Source organism: Mauremys reevesii, linkage group 8 (assembly GCF_016161935.1).
Source record: "Mauremys reevesii isolate NIE-2019 linkage group 8, ASM1616193v1, whole genome shotgun sequence".
NCBI lineage: Eukaryota > Metazoa > Chordata > Testudines > Geoemydidae > Mauremys > Mauremys reevesii.
In genome coordinates this window covers 105,168,095-105,189,172 of record NC_052630.1, presented here as the reverse complement: position 1 = coordinate 105,189,172, position 21,078 = coordinate 105,168,095, and the positions used below count along the sequence as shown (strand labels likewise).

Here is a 21,078-nt window from a genome sequence, read left to right as displayed (position 1 = left end):
CAACAGTACAGATGAATAAATTCTCATCTCTGAACAAAATGTGCCAAGGATCTTGACCCAGCTACTTAGAGTCTGCAATGAAGTAAATGGCATGTCAGAGTTGTCTTGCTTAGTTGACTTTCTAGATCAGCCATCTTCTTCCTGTGGACCACTAGATGTGATCTAGAATTAACAGCCGGGCCTGAAATAAGGAGAAAACTGAGGCAATAATTCTGTTAACAAAGAGAGAGGAGTTAGACAAAACATAACTTTTTTAAAAGGCATAGGATGCCTCTAGAGTTGGGTTCTTTACTACCAGAAGGGATAAGAATTGGAATATGTTTGCTTCTCCTATGTTAGAAAATGGTGAATGAGGCCTTTATTTGGATGGAAACGGAAATTAAAAATGCACAGAAACCCCCTTCTAAAATGGTATTTTTATTATTTAAAGAAGCTTTAACTATGCATGATACTTAAGGTCTTTTCAATGTTTTTTATATTAACCCAATTTATTAAACTAACCAAAGGCAGCATTAGCTGTAATTACTGAATTGAGCTGGTGGTTCTCTAAAATCATTCTCTTTTTATTCGTAGACTAAAAAGAGAAAACAAGCTTCCAGGTTGCATTTCTCCCCCGCCCCCCCCTCCCCTCACTGATTTCTTAACTTTGAATGAACTAACTAGTCACTGAAACTATTCTCTCTGCACTTGCTGAAGAGGCTACTGCTGTCTCAAACTGGTTATTGCACTTCAACAAATCCTGGTTCCAGGAGCTTTTACCAGTTCAGTGTTCTGACTTTCTTTAAAACAGGGTAGCAAATGCATAGTATATTTTTAATTTAATTTTAAATCCTTGGGTCCTGATATTAAATATTAGCAGTGCACTTCATATCTTGTCCTCTTTTGTGAAAGGCACCCAACTTGTAAATTATTCATAGGAACTCATAGTGGGGAAACCCCTGGTGCAGATTGTGAGTGGGTGTGAAAAGGGGGGAGGCTGTCTCCATTCTGCAAGAGAATGTGATGTTACTGACAAATGTAGCTTTGGGTTTGTCAGTTAATAAAACCATAGGGTGAGGAGGACCACAAATTATGTAACTCTACCTCTAGTCTACCCCCTGCCAAGATGGATGGTTGTGACAACACCTCCTACAGGATAGATGGCTATCCAGCATCTTGGTGAAAATTGCCACTGATGGAGCGTCTCCAACTTCCCTAAGGCAGTTTGTTCCATTGTCTTGCTGTTTGAACCCACTGCCTCTTGTCCTGCCCTCTGTGGCAAGAGAACACTTATTCTCCAGCTGTATGGCAGCCTTTCAAGTAGTTGAAGACAGTAATATACTTTTCCCCCTTATTCCAAACTAAACCTCCCTAGGCAACTTGTTCCAGTGCAGATCCAGCCTGACAGGAAATTTGTCCTAATGTCCAACCTAAATTTCCCTTCTTGCAATTAAGTCCATTCTTCCCGTCTCTTGTAACAACCTTTTATCTACTTAAACTGTTATGTCCCCTCAGTCTTTTCTGGACTAAACAAACCCAATTTTTTCCAGTACCCTCATAGGTCATGTTTTCTAGACCTTTAATCAGTTTTGTTGCTGTGCTGTGGACATTCTCTAATTTGTCCCCATCTTTTCAGAAATGTGTTCCGTTCTGGGCGCCACAATAGTCCAGTTGAAGCCTAATCAGCACAGAGTAGAGGAATTACTTCTCATGCCTTGCTTTCCCCACTCCAGCTAATAACATCCCAGAATGTTTTTTTTTTGTTTGTTTTTTTCCCCCCTCCCCAACAGTGTTGACTCATATTTACCTTGTGCTCAACAATGATGCCCCGCTCCCTTTCCACAGTATACTCCTTCCTAGGCAGTCATTTCCCATTTTGTATGTGTGCAACTGATTGTTCCTTCCCAAGTGGAGCACTTTGCATTTGTTCACGGTGAATTTGAGCCTGTGTACTTCAGACCATTTGTCCAGCTCATTTTAAATTATAATCGTGTCCTCCAAAGCACTTGCAACCCCTCCCAGCTTGGTATCATCCAGAAACTCATAAGTGTACTCTCTACATTATTATTTAAATAATTGATGAAGATATTGAACAGAACCAGACCCAGAACTGATCCCTGTGGGACCCCACTCATTATGTCCTTCCAGCATGACTGAACCACCGATTACTCTCCAGGAAGGGTTTTGCACCAACCTTATAGTAGCTCCATCGAGGTTGCTTATGAGAAGGTCGGGTGAGACAGTCTCAAAAGCTTTACTAAAGCCAAGATCAGTGAGGAATTACTGTAAGGTTGTAGTTATGGTCCTGAAAATGCAACTTTAAGCGAGACAATGTTAAGCGAATCCAATTCTCCCAAAATAATTAATGTAAAGGGGGGTTTAGGTTCTAGGGAATTTTTTTTCCACCAGACAAAAGACTGCACATACGCGTGCACACTCTACATTTTAAACAATTTAATACAGGTACACAGTGATAATTGTGAAGCTTGGTTGAGGTGGGATATTTCCCTTACTGCTAAATGATGAACTAGCAGGTGGCTGAGCCCTCAAGGGTTAACTGACTCTGCAAGGCAGCAGGAATGGAGGGAGATATGCACATTTCCCCTTTAAGTACACTGCCTTGTTAATTGGATCATCTTGCTGAGACCACAGCTACTACAAGCTCCCTCTGTCCTGAGCCCTGCTCTATGGAAGATGGGGTAAGTGGGGTGCAGGGGGACACCCTGACATTAGCCCCCCTCTTCCCTCTCCCCCGGCACAGCAAGCAGGAGTCTCGGGGAGCAGCACATGGGCAGTGGGGGGAGAGACACAGTTGAACTGCAGGCAGCTGCTGCACAGGAAACTTGGGGGGCGGGGAGCTGACTGGGGGCTGCCAGTCCACCCTGGTTCCACGCCCCCCCACCAGCTAGCTGCAACAGGCTGCTCTTCCTGCAAGCAGTAAAAAAGCAGGCGGCTGTCAAACAATGTTAGAAGGCAGCATTACAGAACTTTAAACGAGCATGTTCCCTAATTGATCAGCAACGAAACAAAGTTAACTGGGACGACTTTAAGTGAGGAATTACTGTATACCCCATTTACTGCTTTCCCCCACCCCATCCACAAAGCTTGTTACCCTGTCAAAGAAAGCTGGCGGAGTGGTATGACACAATTTGTTCTTGACAAAGCCACGCTGTTATTTATCACCTTATTCTAAATGTTTGCAAATTTGATTGCTTAATTATTTGCTCTACTATCTTTCCAGGTACAGAAGTTAAGCTGACTGGTCTGTAATTCCCCAGGTTGTCCGTATTATAGATTGACACTATATTTGCCTTTTTCCACTCGTCTGGAATCTCTCCCGTCTTCCATGACTTTTCAAAGATAATTGCTAATAGTTCAGATAGCTCCTCGAGTATTCTAGGATGCATTTAATCAGACCCTGGTGATTTGATGACATCTAACTTGTTTAAGTAATTTTTAACTTGTGCGTTTCCTATTTTACTGGCATTCACTATGTGAGAGGTCCAATCACCACCAACCTTGGTGAAAACCGAAACAAATAAGTCATTAAGCACCTCTGCCATTTCCACATAGTCTGTATTTGTGCATTTGGTTTTTCTCACCTAAGTGTAGCCCCTTACATTTGTCTTTGAGGAATGTCATTTTGTTGGCTATAGCCTCATTCTCCAAATTTATCAAGATCTCTTTGAATTTTAGCTATATCCTCCAAAGGGTTTGTAACCCTCCAACTCTGTCATCTGCAATTGTAATCAGTATGGTCTCTATTACCATGTTCAGAGCATTAATAAAAATGTTACCGCCACCAAACAGATTCACGTGGAACACCACTTGTGACCGCTTTCCAATCTGACATCATTCCACTAATACTTATTCTTTCTTTGTGGTTGTTTAACCAATTATGTATCAATTTAATGTAGTTCTACCAAGCGTGCATTTCTCCAGCTTGCTTATGAGCGTATCGGGGGAGTGTGTCAAAAGCCTTGCTAATGTCCAGGTATTACATCCACTGCCTTCCCCCATCCACCAAACCAATTAGATTGTCAAAGAAGGTTAATACAATTAACATAGCTTTCTTACCTCTTGCTGGGTTTCTGCCTTCTCCTGTGGCATCAGATCTGTAACTTTAGCACCACCAGGCTCCTTCTTGTAAAACTCTATGCCTTCCTTGGGGAGGTAGGACTGATTGATACCCTGAGGATAAAAAAATGGAAGGGTAACAGAGTGGGGAAACTTAAAAGATAGCTTCAATTGTGCAGTGTTTTTTAACATTTTTGATACCAGGGACCAGCTTGCTTTCTAAACTGTCAGGGAGATCGTAAGCACCAGCACCGCTCCAGTGACCAGTTGTTTAGAAACACTGCTCGGGTACATGTAAAACATCCGAAGAAGTGGGTATTCACCCACGAAAGCTCATGCTGCAAAACATCTGTTAGTCTATAAGGTGCCACAGGATTCTTTGTTGCTTTTATGTAAAACAATGTCTTACTGGGGTAGTGATGAGGTGCCTATAACCTTGTTAATCTAGGAGTCCCAAACATTCAGTGGTGCTGGATCTCAAAGGTTTTGTCTTGGAAACTAAGGTTCAGTGTTTACTTCTAGACCAGGTAACTAGAAAGCTCTAGCTGGACAGATGTGTATGTATATAACCTCATTAAATTATTTAAATAGGAATACAGGAAGACATTCCCTCGCTTCATAACCCTTTGCAGGAAGTCTGATTTTTCTTCCAGGCCATTGTCAATAAACTCTGCCCTCCAGAACCCTGCTGATGGTGACTAGTCAAGTTAAGTACCAAGCATAATACAGCAAGAAATTCTTCCAATTTATGCTTTAATTTCACCCTCCATTTAGTGATATATATAGAAATACCCAAAATCCCTCTACCTCCCTATTGCTGATTGAAGGGGAGAAGGGATAATCAGACCTCAAGTGATTTTTAAGGTCATAGTGTGACAGTAAAACTTGGGTGTTCAGGCTCCCAGGTTATATGCACTTTAACCACCGTCCTCTTTCCCTCCTTTAGGTGAAAGCAGAGGTAATTACTACACATCCTGTAATGTTCGAAGGGTAAACAATCTTGTGGAAGTTCCCTTCCATCTATTTTTTTTCCCCTCTGCTATTGACACTCCCTATAGATGTCCTGTAATAACTGGTACTTCTGGCTGTTGTAGCAAGTATCTTCCATTGCAGTCAGATATTTGAAGTAGTGGGGTCTATTCCTTCATGTGCAAGCCACTGCCATTAGTAGTGGTGAGTTGTGGCTGTCTGCTTAGAATCTGCATTGTGAATAACTTTGGTACTAGTGTGGGAACCCACCTGTACTCCCTCTTCAAGAAAATCCACGACTTAGCCCCTCCATCAATGTTCCCAGGCTGGTGCTGATTCTCTAAGCACTGCTCTTCGTGCAAGTACTGAGCAATTAGAGCAATGCTACTGGGCAGTGACGTGTTGTTAGTAATTCTGTTCTTTAGCTAACACCTAAAATGGGTTTCCTGACCACCTCCTGAGCATTAAATATTGCATGGCACATGCTCCCAAAGTGGTGGCACCCTGGTTTCCTGGACAAATTTCTACACAAGTGGGGGCTGTCTCCTTATGTTAATTGGTAGTATCAAGGGTGAGGAAACCCTATGGCCAAGTGCCAATTCAGTTCAAAGGAGGACACCTGCTGCACCTTGCTACTGACACCGACGCATCAAAATGCTCACCTGTTTGGGGGGCAGGCTAAGCTCTTCATCCCGCCTACCATCTGCTATACGGACAACCACAGATGCCCCTTTTACCAACTGAATCTGTGAGATGGAGAACACCTGTCAGCCTGGTGTTTGGGGATAACTGAACAGCACCCACAATTGGAGTCAGATTTTAAAAACCCCCCTTGGCTCCTAGCTGATCACACTGAGACACTGCCCAGGGGGATGACTGGGCCGGGTTATGGATTCTGCACTCTCAAAAATCTCTTTGCACTCCTGCTAGTTACAAGCGCTGTACTGTGTTGGCCTGGACAGACACTGTAGCCTAATACTTTAGGCTCTGCGCCAAAGCGTGCGCACTTGGGGAGATCCATTTTAATTGGCTAAAGGAGGTTACTATCCTTGTGCAAAGTAGGTATAAAATGGCACTCAATCAGCATTCTCCAGGCAGCCCACGGACAGCACTTTGCACAGCTGTGACTGAGATGAAGTGGAAGGCAGGGGAGCTCTGGCATGTGACTGACTCCAGGCCCAGCTGTATAGTATGCAGGACTTTAAGAAGGATGTCTATGCTCAACTCACTGGTACCTCTTAAACTGCAGCACCAGACTTTTTGTATGTAATATAGTCGGCTTCGGAGACAGTGTTTCTCTATAGACAGGAGGCATAAAAAGCATTCAAATTTGGGACAAGCCTAGAAGCATTTGGTCTGAGACTGACATGTATCTGTGTTGTACTTGCAAACAGATTGGCGCATCACTAGACATCAGACCAGACTAAAGTTCAGTGTTGGAGGACAGATTAAAGGGAAACTGCTTCTGAGCTACTGAAGAAATAATTTTTTTTTTACACTTTGCCAAAGGTGCTAACCAGTGTAATACATTACAATCCACCCAGCACCCTCTTACATTTCAAACAACTAAAACCAGCTGGAAGGGCTAATGGGCCTTTGATTCCTCCAAGACCACGAGCAGTTTGAAAAGAATCCTCGTGTCTCAGGGTGAGGGCTCTGCAGGATGGGTGAGGTCACATTTAGTCTGGATGATTTCACTTTAGAGGGCTTGTGTCAAGACCCAGGAAAGAGAGGTAACAGCGGCCCGGGAGAGGGCTGTGGCAGGGGAAAGCTGGGCTGATTGGGGGAGCAGCCGCAGCTGTGGCCAGCTCAATCAGGGCCCAGCTGGCCCTTATAGGAAGGCAGTGGGCCAGGAGCTAAGACTCTCTCTCTAGCTTTCAGAGAGAGAAGGACCGGGCTGCCTGGGAAGCCGAGGAGGGTACCTAGGGTGGAGCAGGGCTGGGGAAGGGCAGAGGGAGCTGGGGAGCTCCAGCCTCACAAAGCCCCAGGCTGAGTTAAGGCCCCCCAAGAGGGTACTGGGGTTGCAGGGGGCAGCCCAGAGATAGGCAGCGGCAGCTGGTCCAACCCCCCTTGCCGATGATGAGTGGTTTATAGACTGCCGTCCGCCCCAGGGAACGGGGGCTAGATGATGACTGGCGGTAGGGGAGGATAGAGGGTTGGGGGCTCCCCTAGGTGGAGTGACCCAGATTGTGGGATGCTGCTAGGGGGCGGAACCCTGATGTAAAGGGCACCAGGGTCTGGGAGGGACACGGGCACCAGCAGCAGGTGAGACACCGGCTTGCAGAGGGCGCTCCAGAGGCTGGAAGAGCTAATTCCCAGGACAACCAGCAGGAGGCGCTGCACTGGTGAGTCGTCACCCTGCCACAGGGCTAGAGATGAGTTTTCTACTTGTCTGCGCTACAAAATTCAACCTTGAACTGAGCACAGATGGGTCTGTTCTGCCTGTCCCCTGGGGAACAGTTGTATTGTGCAGCTGGCACATACAGGACAGTGCTGAGGCCTGAAGCAGAAAAGAAGCTCCATTAGCTCTGCAGGGCTAACAAGATTTTGACTCCTTTAAGGCCCTAGTTCTGACCCAATTGGCATCAAGGGGAATTTGACCATGCAGTGAGGTGGGTCAGGAGGAGTCATTTTTACAGGTCATTTTTCATCCCAGCCTTAACACGTAGACTCGTCTCACTATTGCACAGTGATTAAAAACACAGTGCAGTGGCACGGCACGATTACTCACCGCTTTCCTGTCCACCAGCCCCTGCGTAACGCTGGCACACGTTCCTTGGGAGAAGGAGATCACAATGTTCTGTTGGAACACGAGCAATTCTCACCCTTAGCTGAAGAACTAGTCTGCACACCCAACAGCAACTGCAATGTGTCGCCTCCCGCCCCACCCCCACCGTTCTCCCCAATGGCGGCACAAGATGAGTCCCGTGGAGAGGAGCAGCTGCAGAAGCAGCCAAAGATGGGACCTTTTGCCAGTCAGAGAACTCCTGAGATGGGACTTTCTCTGCCCTGTGCTGATCGGCTGTTTCTCCATCCCTCAGAAGCATTTCACCTCAGTGTCACGCCCACACGTGACCCACCTGCCCTGTCCCCTTCACTTAATGTCCCTCTCCCGTCACGTCTCTTTCCATTTAGCTGATCTCCTCCAAATTAACCCCTGGCCCCTCACTCCAAAACCCTGTGGCACTAACATGCCCTTTGCTGCCCTCACTCTGTTTGCTCTGCATATGTGTTACCCTAGTAGCCAACACAGGGAGGGGGAAGGGGAGTATGTCGACACCGGGATAAAAATCCACAGCTGGCCCCGGTCAGCTGGCCTGGAAAATTGTTGTGTAGACGTTTGGGTGCCCGAGCTTTGGGGCCCTGTGAGGCAGGGACCCTGCCAGCTGTGGGTTTTTCATCCCTGTGTAAATGTATCCTTAGAGCGTAAGCTCTTCAGGACAGTGACTGCTGCTTTGTCCGTACAATGCTCTTGGCTGGTCCTGGGGCGCTACCGTAGCAAACATGACATCATAATCCTTAAAGACTAGGGCACCTGAGACGACGATGCTGAGTACTAAGGGACCTGACTAGCAAGGGAAGGGGAAAGGAACCTTCTCTCCGTGCAGCACTTTTCATCCCAAAGGTGCCACAGAAAAGTGTGAAGGCACGCGGGAGAGCTGCATTTGACCACCAAGGGGATCCCTGATGAGAACGGGTCTGTACCTGGCTCGGAGCTCCCTGGTACAGAGGCAGCTGATAAACATCAGTGTTGCAGTAGCCACTAGAGAACACTTGGAGAACAGCCCACGCTTCCCTCCCCAGGACGTAGCGCAGCCGTTCGCCCGCTTTCCTCATGATTCCTCTCGGCACAGGCCTGGTGGCTGCCTCTTTGCCCGGAGCATCTGGCTCAGGGTTCACCAGGACTTCGTACAGGTGGATAATCACCGTTAGATACTCATTGTAAATCCTCTGGGGAAAGGACTGGAAGGAAAGAAAACATTAACCGTGGAAAACGAGAAACTGATCAAGAAACTGGAGACCATTTCATGGGCAGAGGTGGAAGCTCTGTTCCTTAAAACAAAACACTTCAATGCATAACCTAATGGACCAGTGGCTTGAGCAGCTGGCAGCCTGGGTTCTGACTCACTACATGACTGCTGAGCTTCCGTTTGTCCTATCTGCAAAATCAGGATCCTCTGACCCTGCTTTGGAGTTCACACCATGCCTCTTGGTCTGACAGGGCCCGAGTCTGGTGCCCTTCAAAGCCTATATCTCCAGGTTCTCTCTGCGAGCAAGGCAGGGTTTTAACGTTTTAACGTTGAGTTGCAGGTGTGCTTAGAGCCTCATCAGATGCATCGCATCAGGACAACCAACTATCTTAACCCACTCGATTTTCTTCCTTTATGTTCCTATGTAAATGAGAAGCACCTGCAGAAAGCATTACCTTGAATCCATCCAGCCACACAGGCCATCGCTGGTAGCTGTCAAGGTCAAGCTCCTCCACAAAGACAGGACGATCGTATTTTAGCCAGGGTCTCCCAAAATAAAAGGCCCCAGGGGGATTGAAGCAGAAATGAGCCACTGTCAAACCAGACCAGGGTAGATTCTTGGCACCATCCACTGCAAACTGGAACAACCAAGAGCAAAGAGATCAACAGCCAGGGACATTTGTAATCCAGAGACCGTAGGTGGATGGACTAATACCAGCTGCACACCACGAATGGGTGGTCAGAACTGCCCCACAAAACCAGGAGTCTGACGGGGGAAAGGGAAAGGGAAACGCCTCTCAAATTGTACTGTCAATTCCAAAACAGTTGGCTGGTTCTGCGACAGTGACCAGAAGTGGACTAGTTAACGACCGACATTTTTTAAGTCATTGGCAGAGTTTAGCATTGACGTGAGGGCAGTGCGCCTCTGACTCCTGCTTCCAGACTCCGTGTCTCTGCATCTCAGCCAGATAACCCCGGCCTGTTTTCCTTTGCAACCACAAAGGGTGGAAACCTTTTTTTTTTTTTTTTGGGTGGTGGTGGTGAGAATAAAATCTTAAATTCTCTAGAAAGCGGCAGGGCCCCAAAGCAGGATGCGTGCAGTGTGTGTCTGCGGATCACCTGGGACCAGCTCCATCCTAGCCCCATGGGGAACCTACACAAACGCAGCAAGTGTGTGGGACGAAACCCTTTGCACTGACAGTGGTCTTGGACACTCTCCCCTGGTGCCAGGAGAACAATCAGATTATTGAAGCAAGCCAATAGTACAGTCATTCCATTACCTATGTGGGGCCCAACAGCTGTTCTCTGACTGAGAAACACGCTCCTTGAATCACCTGCCAGACAATCCTGACCTCCGCACCAACCTCTCTCTTTATAAGCCCAATTCCAGTGTCCACCAGGACACAATACAATCATTTAAGACTATGATTTGCAATTGGACCTGCAGGGGATTCAGGCAGGCAGCTTACCCCTCTCATCTTGCAAAATTGCCATGGGCTCTAACTCTCCCAAGCGATCAGCACGCTGGTTTTACATCTTATCCAAAAGACAGGGCTGATCACTTCTGGCAGCTCTCACAAGCTAAGCAGAACCAGGTCAGTACTCGGATGGGAGAGTGAGTGTCCCTAAGTAGCAGCACTAAATCAATGCACTCGCATGGGGCAATGTCTACTGATGGACTGGTAGGTCCGCTGCAGGATAAGGAAAATACATGGCCAGTTCCTCAGTTTGTCTGAGGCTCAAATCCTTCCACTCAGGCAGTAACTGGGGAGCGCAGAGGGATGGCATCCGACTGCGAAACATTTAGTGCTGCCTCAGGTGCTATATTTTTAAGTCACAGCCACAGCAGAACCTCAGAGTCACGAACACCAGAGCTACAAACTGACCGATCGACCACACCCTCATTTGGAACCGGAAGTGCACAATCAGGCAGCAGCAGAGACCAACCACCCCACCCCCCAAACGACTAATACAGCACAGTGCTGTGTTAAAAAGTAAACTACTAAAAAATAAGGGGAAAGTTTAAAAAAAAGATTTGACAAGCTAAGGAAACTCTCTCTGGGCTTGTTTCATTTAAATTAAGATGGTTCAAAGCAGCATTTTCCTTCTGGATGGTAAAGTTTCAAAGCTGTATTAAGTCAATCTTCAGCTGTAAACTTTAGAAACAACCAGAACGTTTTGTTCAGGGTTACGAACAACCTCCATCCCCGAGGTGTCCGTAACTCTGAGGTTCTACTGTACGTACTATTGCTCCAAATCTGTGGCCAGCTAGGACTTCACGGCAACAGTAGAGGTAGAACTCAGACCCTCTTGCTCAAGGACACTGGCCTTTATGATAAAGGAAGGTCTCTGCTATCCATGAGCAGTATAGGGTCAGTGATACACAGCCAAGTATTTCTTATTTCACCCGGAAGAGGACTGGCCCACACACAGGCATTAGTCAGTACATTTCACTCTACCCGTTTGCTGTTCACCTTAATGCCGTACGTAGGGAGGTATCGAGAGACATAGGTAAGGTTGAAAGGCTGAGGGCTGCTGTCTGTCATCCTGGTCAGTTTCTCTTTGATCCAAGCAGCGATCTCCTCATCTGCATTCAGCTCCAGGCCTTCGTTTCCTGCAAGCTGAGGGACAATCTCCCGAACCAGCACTGCAGACCTGAGCACAGCAGGGAGGGAACAGGAAGCCACGACACTGAACAGAGGCATAAAGTCAGGAAAGGCTGCAGAGAGAAGTGCTCCATCCATCTCAAAGCCACACCCCGCACCTCGCACTCAGGCCCAGAGAGAAGCGCTGGGAGACAGACGTTGCCTGGCTGGAACCATCCATGGGGGTGACCAAAGATTACATACAGTCTGCTGAGACGGGAACTGCAGAGGGCGCTGTAGGTCAGGACCGAGGCACTGGCTGAGCTGTAGCGGGCTGCAGGTCCACAACAGACCGGGAGAGCTGGTGGGAGCGTCTCAGGACTGAAATAACGGAGGGGAGGCTGCGGGTCAGGCCTGAGATGCCTTGGTGGAGCTGAGTGGGGGAGCCCAGGGTAGCAGGGGCTGCAGATCAGGATTGAGGGGCACTGGCAGAGCAGCAGGTGGGGCACCTTCTTGCATTCGAGCTGGTGGCACACAGTGCTAGCAATGCTATGCCGGTGCCCCTGCTGTCCCTGTCCTTTCAGGGGCAGCAAATTCACCCACACGATTAAGCCCAAAGAAGAAAAGCTAATTTTTCTCAGGCCCCCGGCACCAGCTCACCTGTTGCCCATGGCGCTGTAGAGGCACCTCTCTCCGGCGGTGGGCACGACCGAGTCTGAATAATAGACCCCGTCTGAATAGTCAGGCCTGGGCTGGAAGAGGCCGAGTCTGACCCAGTCCGCCTGGGGAGCCAGGCTTCTCTGCAGGGTTTGATGGCTGGAGTCCACGGGGGCTTTGAGCAGCCTGACTAGCAGGCTGGCACATGGGACGTACCTGTGGGGAGAGGAGCGGCACAGGGGTGAGAGGCTGCACAGTCCACAGCAAAGCGCGGGACGTTACAGAGGCAAGACACACACAAGAGGGGAGTGAGCCGGCCGGGAGCCGGGTGCGAGGGGTTACCGTCCTGCGGAGGTGAGGGCACCGACAGAGAAGGGCTGGTCCGTGGCAGGGCCACTGTGGTACAGGCGAAGCTGGTGGGCCCCCTCGTTCAGAGAGACCTAATCAAAGCAAAAGCTACAGGTCACTCGATCCACTCTCCACTGCTAGCCACAGCTTCCCCCTCCGGAGGGGCAGGAATCGCTCTGCGAACCCACGGCTGCCCCCAACACTTTCCTGGACAGACCCTGCTGGGCAGGGACGAGCTGCCTCCTAAGCACGTTCCAAGCCTACAGCTGATCTCCAGCCTTGGCCTGGGAAGCCCCTGATCCCCTCCCTCTGCCTCGCCCCGCCCCAGAGCACGGGGGAGCTCGCCTGGATCCCCCCCCCCGCCTCGCCCTGCCCCAGAGCACGGGGGAGCTCGCCCGGATCCCCCGCCGCCTCGCCCTGCCCCAGAGCACGGGGGAGCTCGCCCGGATCCCCCGCCGCCTCGCCCTGCCCCAGAGCACGGGGAGCTGCCCGATCCCCACGCCTCGCCCGCCCCAGAGCACGGGGGAGCTCGCCCGGATCCCCTGCCTCGCCCCGCCCCAGAGCACGGGGGAGCTCGCCCAGATCCCCCGCCGCCTCGCCCCGCCCCAGAGCACAGGGGAGCTCTCCCTGCCTCGCCCCACCCCAGAGCACGGGGGAGCTCGGCCAGATCCCCCCCCGCTCACCCCGCCCCAGAGCACGGGGGAACTTGCCCGGATCCCCCCCGCCACAGAGCACAGGGGAGATCACCCAGATCCCCTCACCACAGAGTATGGGGTACTTTCCCAGCCCCCGCCACCTGCCCTGCCCCAGAGCCCACTGCCCTGTCCCCAAAGCATGGGGGGGGCTCACCTGGATCCCCTGGGAATCTGCAGCAGGGGCTCTGTGCGTCCCAGATTCCACAAAGAGATTGAGAGCTGCCCAGCCAATTAGGACGAGCTTGGAACTGAACCGATCCAGGGAGTAGAGCTGTAAGAATCAAAGGCAACTCGGTGTCAAGTCAGAGCTCCCCAGGGGAGACCCTGCACCTGCATTTAGACACAGCTGGGCCAGCACCTTGCAGTTGACACCTCACAAACTCATTACAGTCCCGTTACTCGCAGGGGAAGAGCAGCTCCCCTCTCCCGCCCCACACAGCAATGGCTTGTCATCTCCCCGGGCGCAGCACAGACCTTTAGCAAGAGCGTAGCGGAAGGCGGCACTGCTGGATTCCGGATCTCCACGCTATAGCTGTAGAGTGGCTCGAAGATATTGCTGCTCAAATCAATGCCGGTGGAAATGTCTGGCCCGATTCTGAAAGGAAAAGGCAGGGAAGAGAACATAAACCAAAGATCAGTGTCTCCCGGGAGAGAAGTCTGGGGCCGTTCCACTGTTCTCCGAGCTCAGACTGCGGGGGGTCTCGACATGCTGCACTAGGATCACTTCAACCCTTAGATCCATCTTGCACCGGTTAGACAAGCTGGACCCAACAGCTCTAGATGACATATTGAGAGAGAAGAGGAAGCCTCGCCCTCCTGGTAACAGCCCGTGAATCACTCCTCCTTACTGGTGGTAGCTGCTGTCAAAGATCCGGCCAGTGACCCTAGTGACGGTGACGGCATCGGGCAGGAACCGGGCCCCGTCGATGTACAGGTCGAAGCCGTCTGCGGCGCTGAAGGGCTCCGAGGCGGGCATCTCCCTGATGTGATGGATGAACGCTGCCTGCAAAGACATCACCGGATCTCATTGCAGAGCCCTGTCGGTCACCAGCTGGGGCGTGGGGGTGGGTCCCGTTCTTCGGGCAGGGAATGAGATGGGGCCGTCGCTGCTGATTACAAGACCCTGCCTCTTGGTGGGAGGTTAGACGAGACGATCCTTCTGGGTCCGTGGTTCTATGAGGACAGGTGGGGATGCTCTGAGCTCAGTGAACCTAACAAGCCCCACATCTCCTGTGCGTGGGCACTACACGAAGTGAAACACGGGCAGCATCATGAGGCACTGTAGTGAAGGCTGCGCTGGCCCACACGGGAGAGGGGGACACGAAGCCACTTCACTCCTCCCCTGGCTGAACTGACGGGACCCCCAGAGTCAGGACAGAGGGACGCCCCACCCAGGGCTGAGCATGCTGGCTCCGATGCAGATCCAAGCAGGCCAGCCCTGTTCACAAGTGAATGCTCCATTCCCAGTGCGTCTGCCTACCCCCGCGACGTGCCGGGGGGGTTGCTGGATCGGGGCTGAAAGCGCCTCGCACTCAGAGCCAAGCCCTTGGGAAAAGGAGGAAGCCCAAGTCCGGAGGCGTATCAGAAGCCAGTGGGCTGAAGGCTGCCACGTGCTGAGCCCCCAGTGGTCTCTCCCCCGCTCAGCGGACTGGGGGTGCGGCAGTGACACACGCAGAACGTGGGAGTCTCAGACCAGGTCACGAGAGAGACGTCTAACCCAGCAATCATGCCAAGGGCAAGACTCTGCCTGTCTCCCTGGCCTGGCTCTGCCTTGAACCCCTCTGTGGGCAGGAGCCTCAGCCCTCCTGCTTTGCTTGGAGATCCCAGGGCCTGGGCACGGGGGCACTCACCCAGGGCCAGTCCCGCGGCTGGCTGAGAGGGACTGGCGACTCGGGGGGGAAAGGCTGCTCCGGCTTCTGGTCGCTGAACAGGTGCAGCCTGATGCTGGCACTGCCGTATGGCTCGAAGCTCTTGTGCTGCCGCTCCTCGGGCTGAGACGGGCACCGTGCCGCACCCACGGAGACAAGGCAGGGCGGGGGGGGACGGGACATCAGTCAGGGTGCGATGCTGGCTGTGCCCTGAGAGGAGGGGTCTGTGCTGGTGCTGAGCAAGGGGATCAGGATGTGCCTTCATCACAGCCCTGGCTGGGACGTGAACAGGAGCCCTCCAGCCACTCTTCCGCTAGCTCCTTCCACAAACACGCCGAGCCAGGTCCTGAGCCCCTGCCGTGGGACTAGCCCTGGGCAAAACACCCCTCCTCTCGCCATCAGAGCCCGGCGCAAACCTTCCTACGTTTGCACAGACTCAGGCCCAGCCAGTCAGACCATGAGCTTTCCCACATCCGGGTGACACGGTAACAGGCCCCCAGTGAGTGGGGGATAATGGAATCTTATGAGGGTCAACCAGGGCTGGAGACAGAAATCCAGGACATCATAAAGAAATAAACTTCCAGGCCGTATTTCCAGCACTGTTCCTGTTCTCTCAACTCCCTGCTTAACTAACCCTCCAAAATGCCAAAAGGTGATGCTGTAACTCAAGGTATTGCAACACCTCCGTGCTGCTGCCCTCGGAAGAGCTGGGAGCAGCATTGCCAAGCCTGCCCTGCCAAGGACTGCAGCCCAAAAAGACATTCCTACGTTTGTTTCCATGCCATAGTGTTTGCTCCCCAACAGCAACCAGGGAACAACCTGGAAACTTTGTTCTCCTGGCAAATTTCAACCCTGAACGGGATGGAATGGAAAACTGGAGAAATGCATTAATTAACGGCGCTTAGAACTGCCTGTTCAAGGGGCCTGGATTCGGATCAACAACATAATGAGAAAAAAAATAATCAGGGAATCAAGGAGGGAACATTTTTGTGCCAGGCGAAAGCCTCCGCACACCTGCTGTGCTTTCCCACGGCAGGAACCAGCGTGGTGGTGCAGAACGTGCATTGCCCATGGAGGTCCCATAGACATCACTTTATAGCTCCCCTGTAGACTGCCACTGTTCACACAGGCCCTGCTCATGCAGTCCTTACTCAGGCAAGTCAATGGGAGTTTTGCCAGAATTAGGACAGCAGGCTCGGGCCCTCAGCTGCCTGCCTTGCGTGTCCCATTATTACCCTCCAGTGGGGTTAACCCCAGGGCCATCACGTCGGCTTCTGTTGGCCCAGTGACGGGGACAGACTTACCAGGACTGAGAGCGTATGGGCAGGAGGCACAGGGCCATGATACAGGGTCAGATCATGGGGCCCCGTGTTCCAGGTCACTGCTCCTAGGCCCCCTTTCCTCACCACATCTGCAAGGAGAAGATGTAAAGAAACTAACGTCACCGTCTCTCGCTGGGAACGGAGCCCCCAAGCCTCAGGCTGGCTGGGACGCCATATGCACCGACGGCTTACCAGATCCAGCAGGCTTGGTCAGTCTGAGGACGGCCCAGGCAGCCAACCACGCGTCAGTTCCCAGCAGCAGCTGCTGCCTGCCTGACCCCTGGTCCCACGGGGTGGTGGCCACCCCTCCACTGGGCCAGTGGTAAAAGCGGACAATCAGGATCATGTCCTCCTGCGGCAGCAGGTCCAGGAAAGTCATCTGGGGGAGAGAGAGAGAGGGGCTGCGTTTACAGAAACCTCCCTTGAGCGGGCCAGGAGTCTGTGCCCGTCTAGCGTAGCTGCTTACACAGCTGTGTCTGAGTGCTGCACAATCACTAATGGACTTCCCCTCACACGCCCCTGCGAGGCAGGGCAGGGCGGTTCCTGCCATTGTACAGCAGGGCTCCTGCCACACAGAGAGATGAAGGATCTGGCCCGGGGTCATGCAGGGAGTCCATGGCAGAGGCAGGATTTGAACCCAGAGCTCCTGAGCCCCAGGCCGGTGTCTTAACCACAGAGCCTTGCCCCCTCCCTAGCCACTGCCCTGTCCACGCTGCTCACCCAGGAGCTGGTGTTCTCCAGCCTTCCCAAAGAGGAAGCGCGTCTCCTGGGCCAGCCCCTGCATGGTTCTCAGAACGCTCCCTTCTGCAGGCTACCCGGGAAGGCTCCGTCCCCCACCCGCCACCCTGCTCGCTGAAACGTCCCAGGGGCGTGCTGGGCTCTGCACGGCCCTCACGCCTCAGAGGGAGGGACCTGCCACCTTCCTGCTTGTGCCCTGCTGGGCCTAGCGGAGGGCAATTCGATGTCACGGCCCCCATGGCACAGCGACCTAACCTCCCGACGCCATGGTTCTAGCATCCCACCCAAAGCTGCCCTTAGGGGCTGGGGAGAAGCGTGTTCCACATGCCAGAGCCCACCGTGTGGGTGCCACCCAGAAGGAATGGGCTTGTGGCAGAGGAAGCAGATGTCTGTCCCCCTGTTGCAAATACACCCCAACCTCCTGCAGGAACCAGACCTCAGGACCAGGTGTCGTATTTTTTGTTCGTCATTAGACCTAGTAACTCCAGTGCGCACGGCTGGGTCTCTCTGCACCCTGCGTCGGGGATCATGCGGTGTGCTACGGGGCATTGAGGGGAGACTGCAAGCACCCTGGCGTTTATGGGCATGATGGAATATGCAATGGAATAGGGCAAAATTGCCAGTAGTCTGGCGGGGTTAGGCATTCGGGGACTGTGGGCAGGCCAGGGCAATGGGTCAGACAGGTGCATTGTGGGTACTAGGCCTGGGGAATTAGGGGTGTATTGTGAGCAGGCTGGGGCAGCAATCAGGATGTGCACGTTTCCTTTTGCTGGCTACACCCATCGGGGTGCCGTCCCGTGGAACAGGCTGCCCGTGTGCAGCTCAGACGGAACTCAGGCTCCCAGACACCCCACACGCTGGGGCCGACTGCTGCAGTCAGGGAAGGCAAACAGAGCTGGACCGAACTCTCCCCAGCTGCTCTTCAGCTTGCGGAGGGGTCGGGGGGTCATTTTAACTTGTGTCACTGATTCTGGACCAGGGCTCCCCTGCTCTCTTTCTGTGGCCAAGGACTCAGGGCAACCATGTGAAAGCCTCAGTTTGGGGATCCCCCCCTTAAGTGACACCCCAAAGTTTTGTCAAGCTACCTCCTGCTCCCCGAATATGAAGTAGCCGAGTTTAATGTTGGATCTCACAGGGGTAGTGTAGCAGGTCATCCCGGCGTTCCTGGTGCTGATCACCTGGACAGACACAGACACACAAACCTATCAACAAGGGGAAGCCATAAAGTCCTGAGTGATACTCCAGACTGTGGAGCAGGTTTTCATTGCAGAGCAGCAACAGGGATCGATTAAGCAATAGCCTCCTGCAAGTGATCTGCTCCCATCTGAATGGTGGAGGGACCAGAGCAGGGATGAAATGGGGCTGGGGGTTCTGGTTCTTGTGGGGGGTGGAACTGCTGTCCCCTCTATGCCCTATGGTGGCAAACGGGCCACTCTCCCCTCTTAGGAAGGCCTAGAGCTAGCAAAGTGCGGGATACCCCTGAATGGCCCCATCTGACATGGAAATAATCCCTCTCTCCAGCACCTTCCCCTCTAGCCCTGGCCCAGGGGGTGCAGTCAAATTCAGACTCACCGTTCCCCAGGCACAACAGCGTCGGCTCCTGGTGGGAGTCCTTCACCAGCTGCTCCAGGGGGTTAGGGATCTGGCAGCTGGTGCATTCACCCTAGCAGTGACCACGTACAGATGCAGAGGTGAGCCCTACCTGCCCTGTTTTCTGGTGATAGCCAGTCAGCCTGAGGACCCCGTCTCCCAGCGGGGCGCCTTTCACCCGGTCTATGACGAACCCCAACCTCTTCCCTGCATTGTCATCATTCCTGGGATCTCCCTGCTGGGGCTGTGTCCTGCGTTCCTGGGCCTCCGTCAACTTCCCGCCCCGAAGGGCTGCTCCACCATGCCTGGAAGGGTTCGGCCTGATTACTGATTGCTGCATGCTGGGCCCTGCTGCAGCCTCACGAGGGGAGGGTTGGCTCAGCAGCGGGACCCTCCAAGAGCCAGGAGGGCACAGATGGAGCAGAGGCCTAGTGGTGAAAGGCCCCAGCCCCCTTCCCTGTCTCACTTCAGGGCTGGAGAGCTCAGTGGCCACCCTTATGCTCTGGGCCACCTCCCCTTACCCAAACGGGACCGGCACAGGCCAGTGCGAGAGACGCTGGCCTCGCGGCCTGCAGCTGTGTGACCTGGATCCTGCGAATGCCAAACCAGGGGAAAGGGCGGCCAGCAGCCAGCCTTCTCATTATCACTCCAGGGATGTATTTGGGGTCACCTGTCGAACAACAGGGGCAGGGGGCTGGCTGTGTATGGGGCTCAGCTCTGAGCAGCAGCAGCCCCACAGAACGACCATGCTACGGCACGGCCCGCTACTGTCCCCAGCCCCACAGCTACTGCTGCGACACCCACAGCCCAGAGAAGGACAGGCGGCCAACGGGAAGAACCAGACAATCCAACCGTCTTTACCTGCGAGGGCCTTGGAGTGGTCTCTGATCCCTGAGCTTCTGGGGTCCTGCCAGGACCCAAAAGTGAGAGTGCGGGTGAGGGGGAGGAAAGGGGGATGGGAAGAAGGGAGCGGCCAAGCTGGCTGCAGTACAGTGTCCAGGATACGCGGGGCCCGCAGGGGTATGTGCTGGTGTCAGGGCGCCTGGTGCTGTCCTGTGCTTCCCTCCCTGAGTCAGCAGCTCGTAGGTGGTGGCGGGGACACGAAAGAGAAAGCCTGGGACGTGCTGCTGGCACGGCATGGCCCATCGGGACGGCACTGACCCCTTGGCCTGCTGAGGGCCAGCGCTATGGGGCAGACTCGGAACAAGGGATACGCTGCAGGCTGCTCTGCAGAACGCGGGGCTCATTGAATTAGCACCGGCACGTTTCTGGCATCATCACGTGGTGGCTATTTATACAGCCCCTTCCATCCCAGGCAGGACAGAAGGGTAACCGGGAGGTTCCTTACGGAGCCAGGAAAGGGCTGCCCCTGCCAATGTAGGTGGGAAGGACAGGGCAGCTAATGTGACCCAGCCCACGTGCGCTTGGAAGGACAGGGCACTAGCTGCTAACCTACAAAGAAGACCTGGGAGAAGGCATGCAGCAAAGGCGGGGATGCTTGCAGTACGGGGATGCTGAGATCAGTGTCAGAGACAGGGTCACCCCCAGCAGAGAGCCCAGGGAGGAGAAATTAGCAGGTCAGCGTCAGACAGAGCGAGACCTCGGAGAATCAGAGACAGCTTTTGTTAAGCAGTGACAGCCGGGGCCAAAACCACCAAAGGTGAGAAAGAGGAGCTGGACTCTCCCCAGGCTGGGATCCCACAAACCCGGGACCCCTCGTTACTGGTGTTATTCACACGCCCATCAGAACATGCCTGGAGGCCCACATGGAAAATCTACGCACACAGCCAACGGGTAGGGTCGATCTTAACCTAATGTCAAAGTGACCCCCATAACACCAAGCCCCTACCTTCAGCTCCGCTATCCCCAGGGGAAAGCCTTGGGGGCTTCACCGTGTGCTGGGAAGGCCCATGAACCTGAGCACTGTCAGAGCTAGCGAGGGGAGCATATTCCAAAGCCTGGGTGGGGGAAGGGTCTACCCCACCAGAGGAAAATGCACAGCTGCTCAGAGCCAGGAACTATGCAGATTGCTAATGCACACCAGCTGAGGATCTTGCTGCTGCTGCTTACCGCTCAGAACAGAAAAGCAGCCTGAACTTGGGAGAAAAAACAGTCTGCAGCATTCGCAAGCTGGTAATGAATCTACGGCTCCTTCTTTAAGCACGGCTGCCCCAGGCCAGGCGTCGTGCATTGGCAAGCACGGCTTAGTATGCACGGTCACAGAACCACAGAAATGCAGGGCTGGACGGGCCCCTGAGAGGACATCTAGTCCAGCCCCC

At 53.0% G+C, this 21,078-nt stretch overlaps 1 protein-coding gene across 1 annotated transcript; it reads right to left on the bottom strand.

Moving 5' to 3' along the window:
• Positions 1-43: 43 nt before the first annotated feature.
• On the bottom strand, positions 44-19,139 carry LOC120371031. Its single transcript, XM_039486472.1, has 17 exons — positions 18,912-19,139; positions 18,295-18,387; positions 16,664-16,850; positions 16,454-16,560; positions 15,132-15,272; positions 14,130-14,284; positions 13,756-13,876; positions 13,436-13,552; positions 12,581-12,678; positions 12,242-12,454; positions 11,471-11,651; positions 9,452-9,634; positions 8,731-8,988; positions 7,757-7,825; positions 5,688-5,771; positions 4,057-4,170; positions 44-181 (listed from the first exon to the last, which is right to left on the bottom strand). Exons 1-17 carry the CDS (start codon positions 19,137-19,139, stop codon positions 152-154), a joined length of 2,379 nt encoding a protein of 792 aa, XP_039342406.1. The 3' UTR covers positions 44-151.
• Between the last annotated feature and the right edge of the window lie 1,939 nt (positions 19,140-21,078).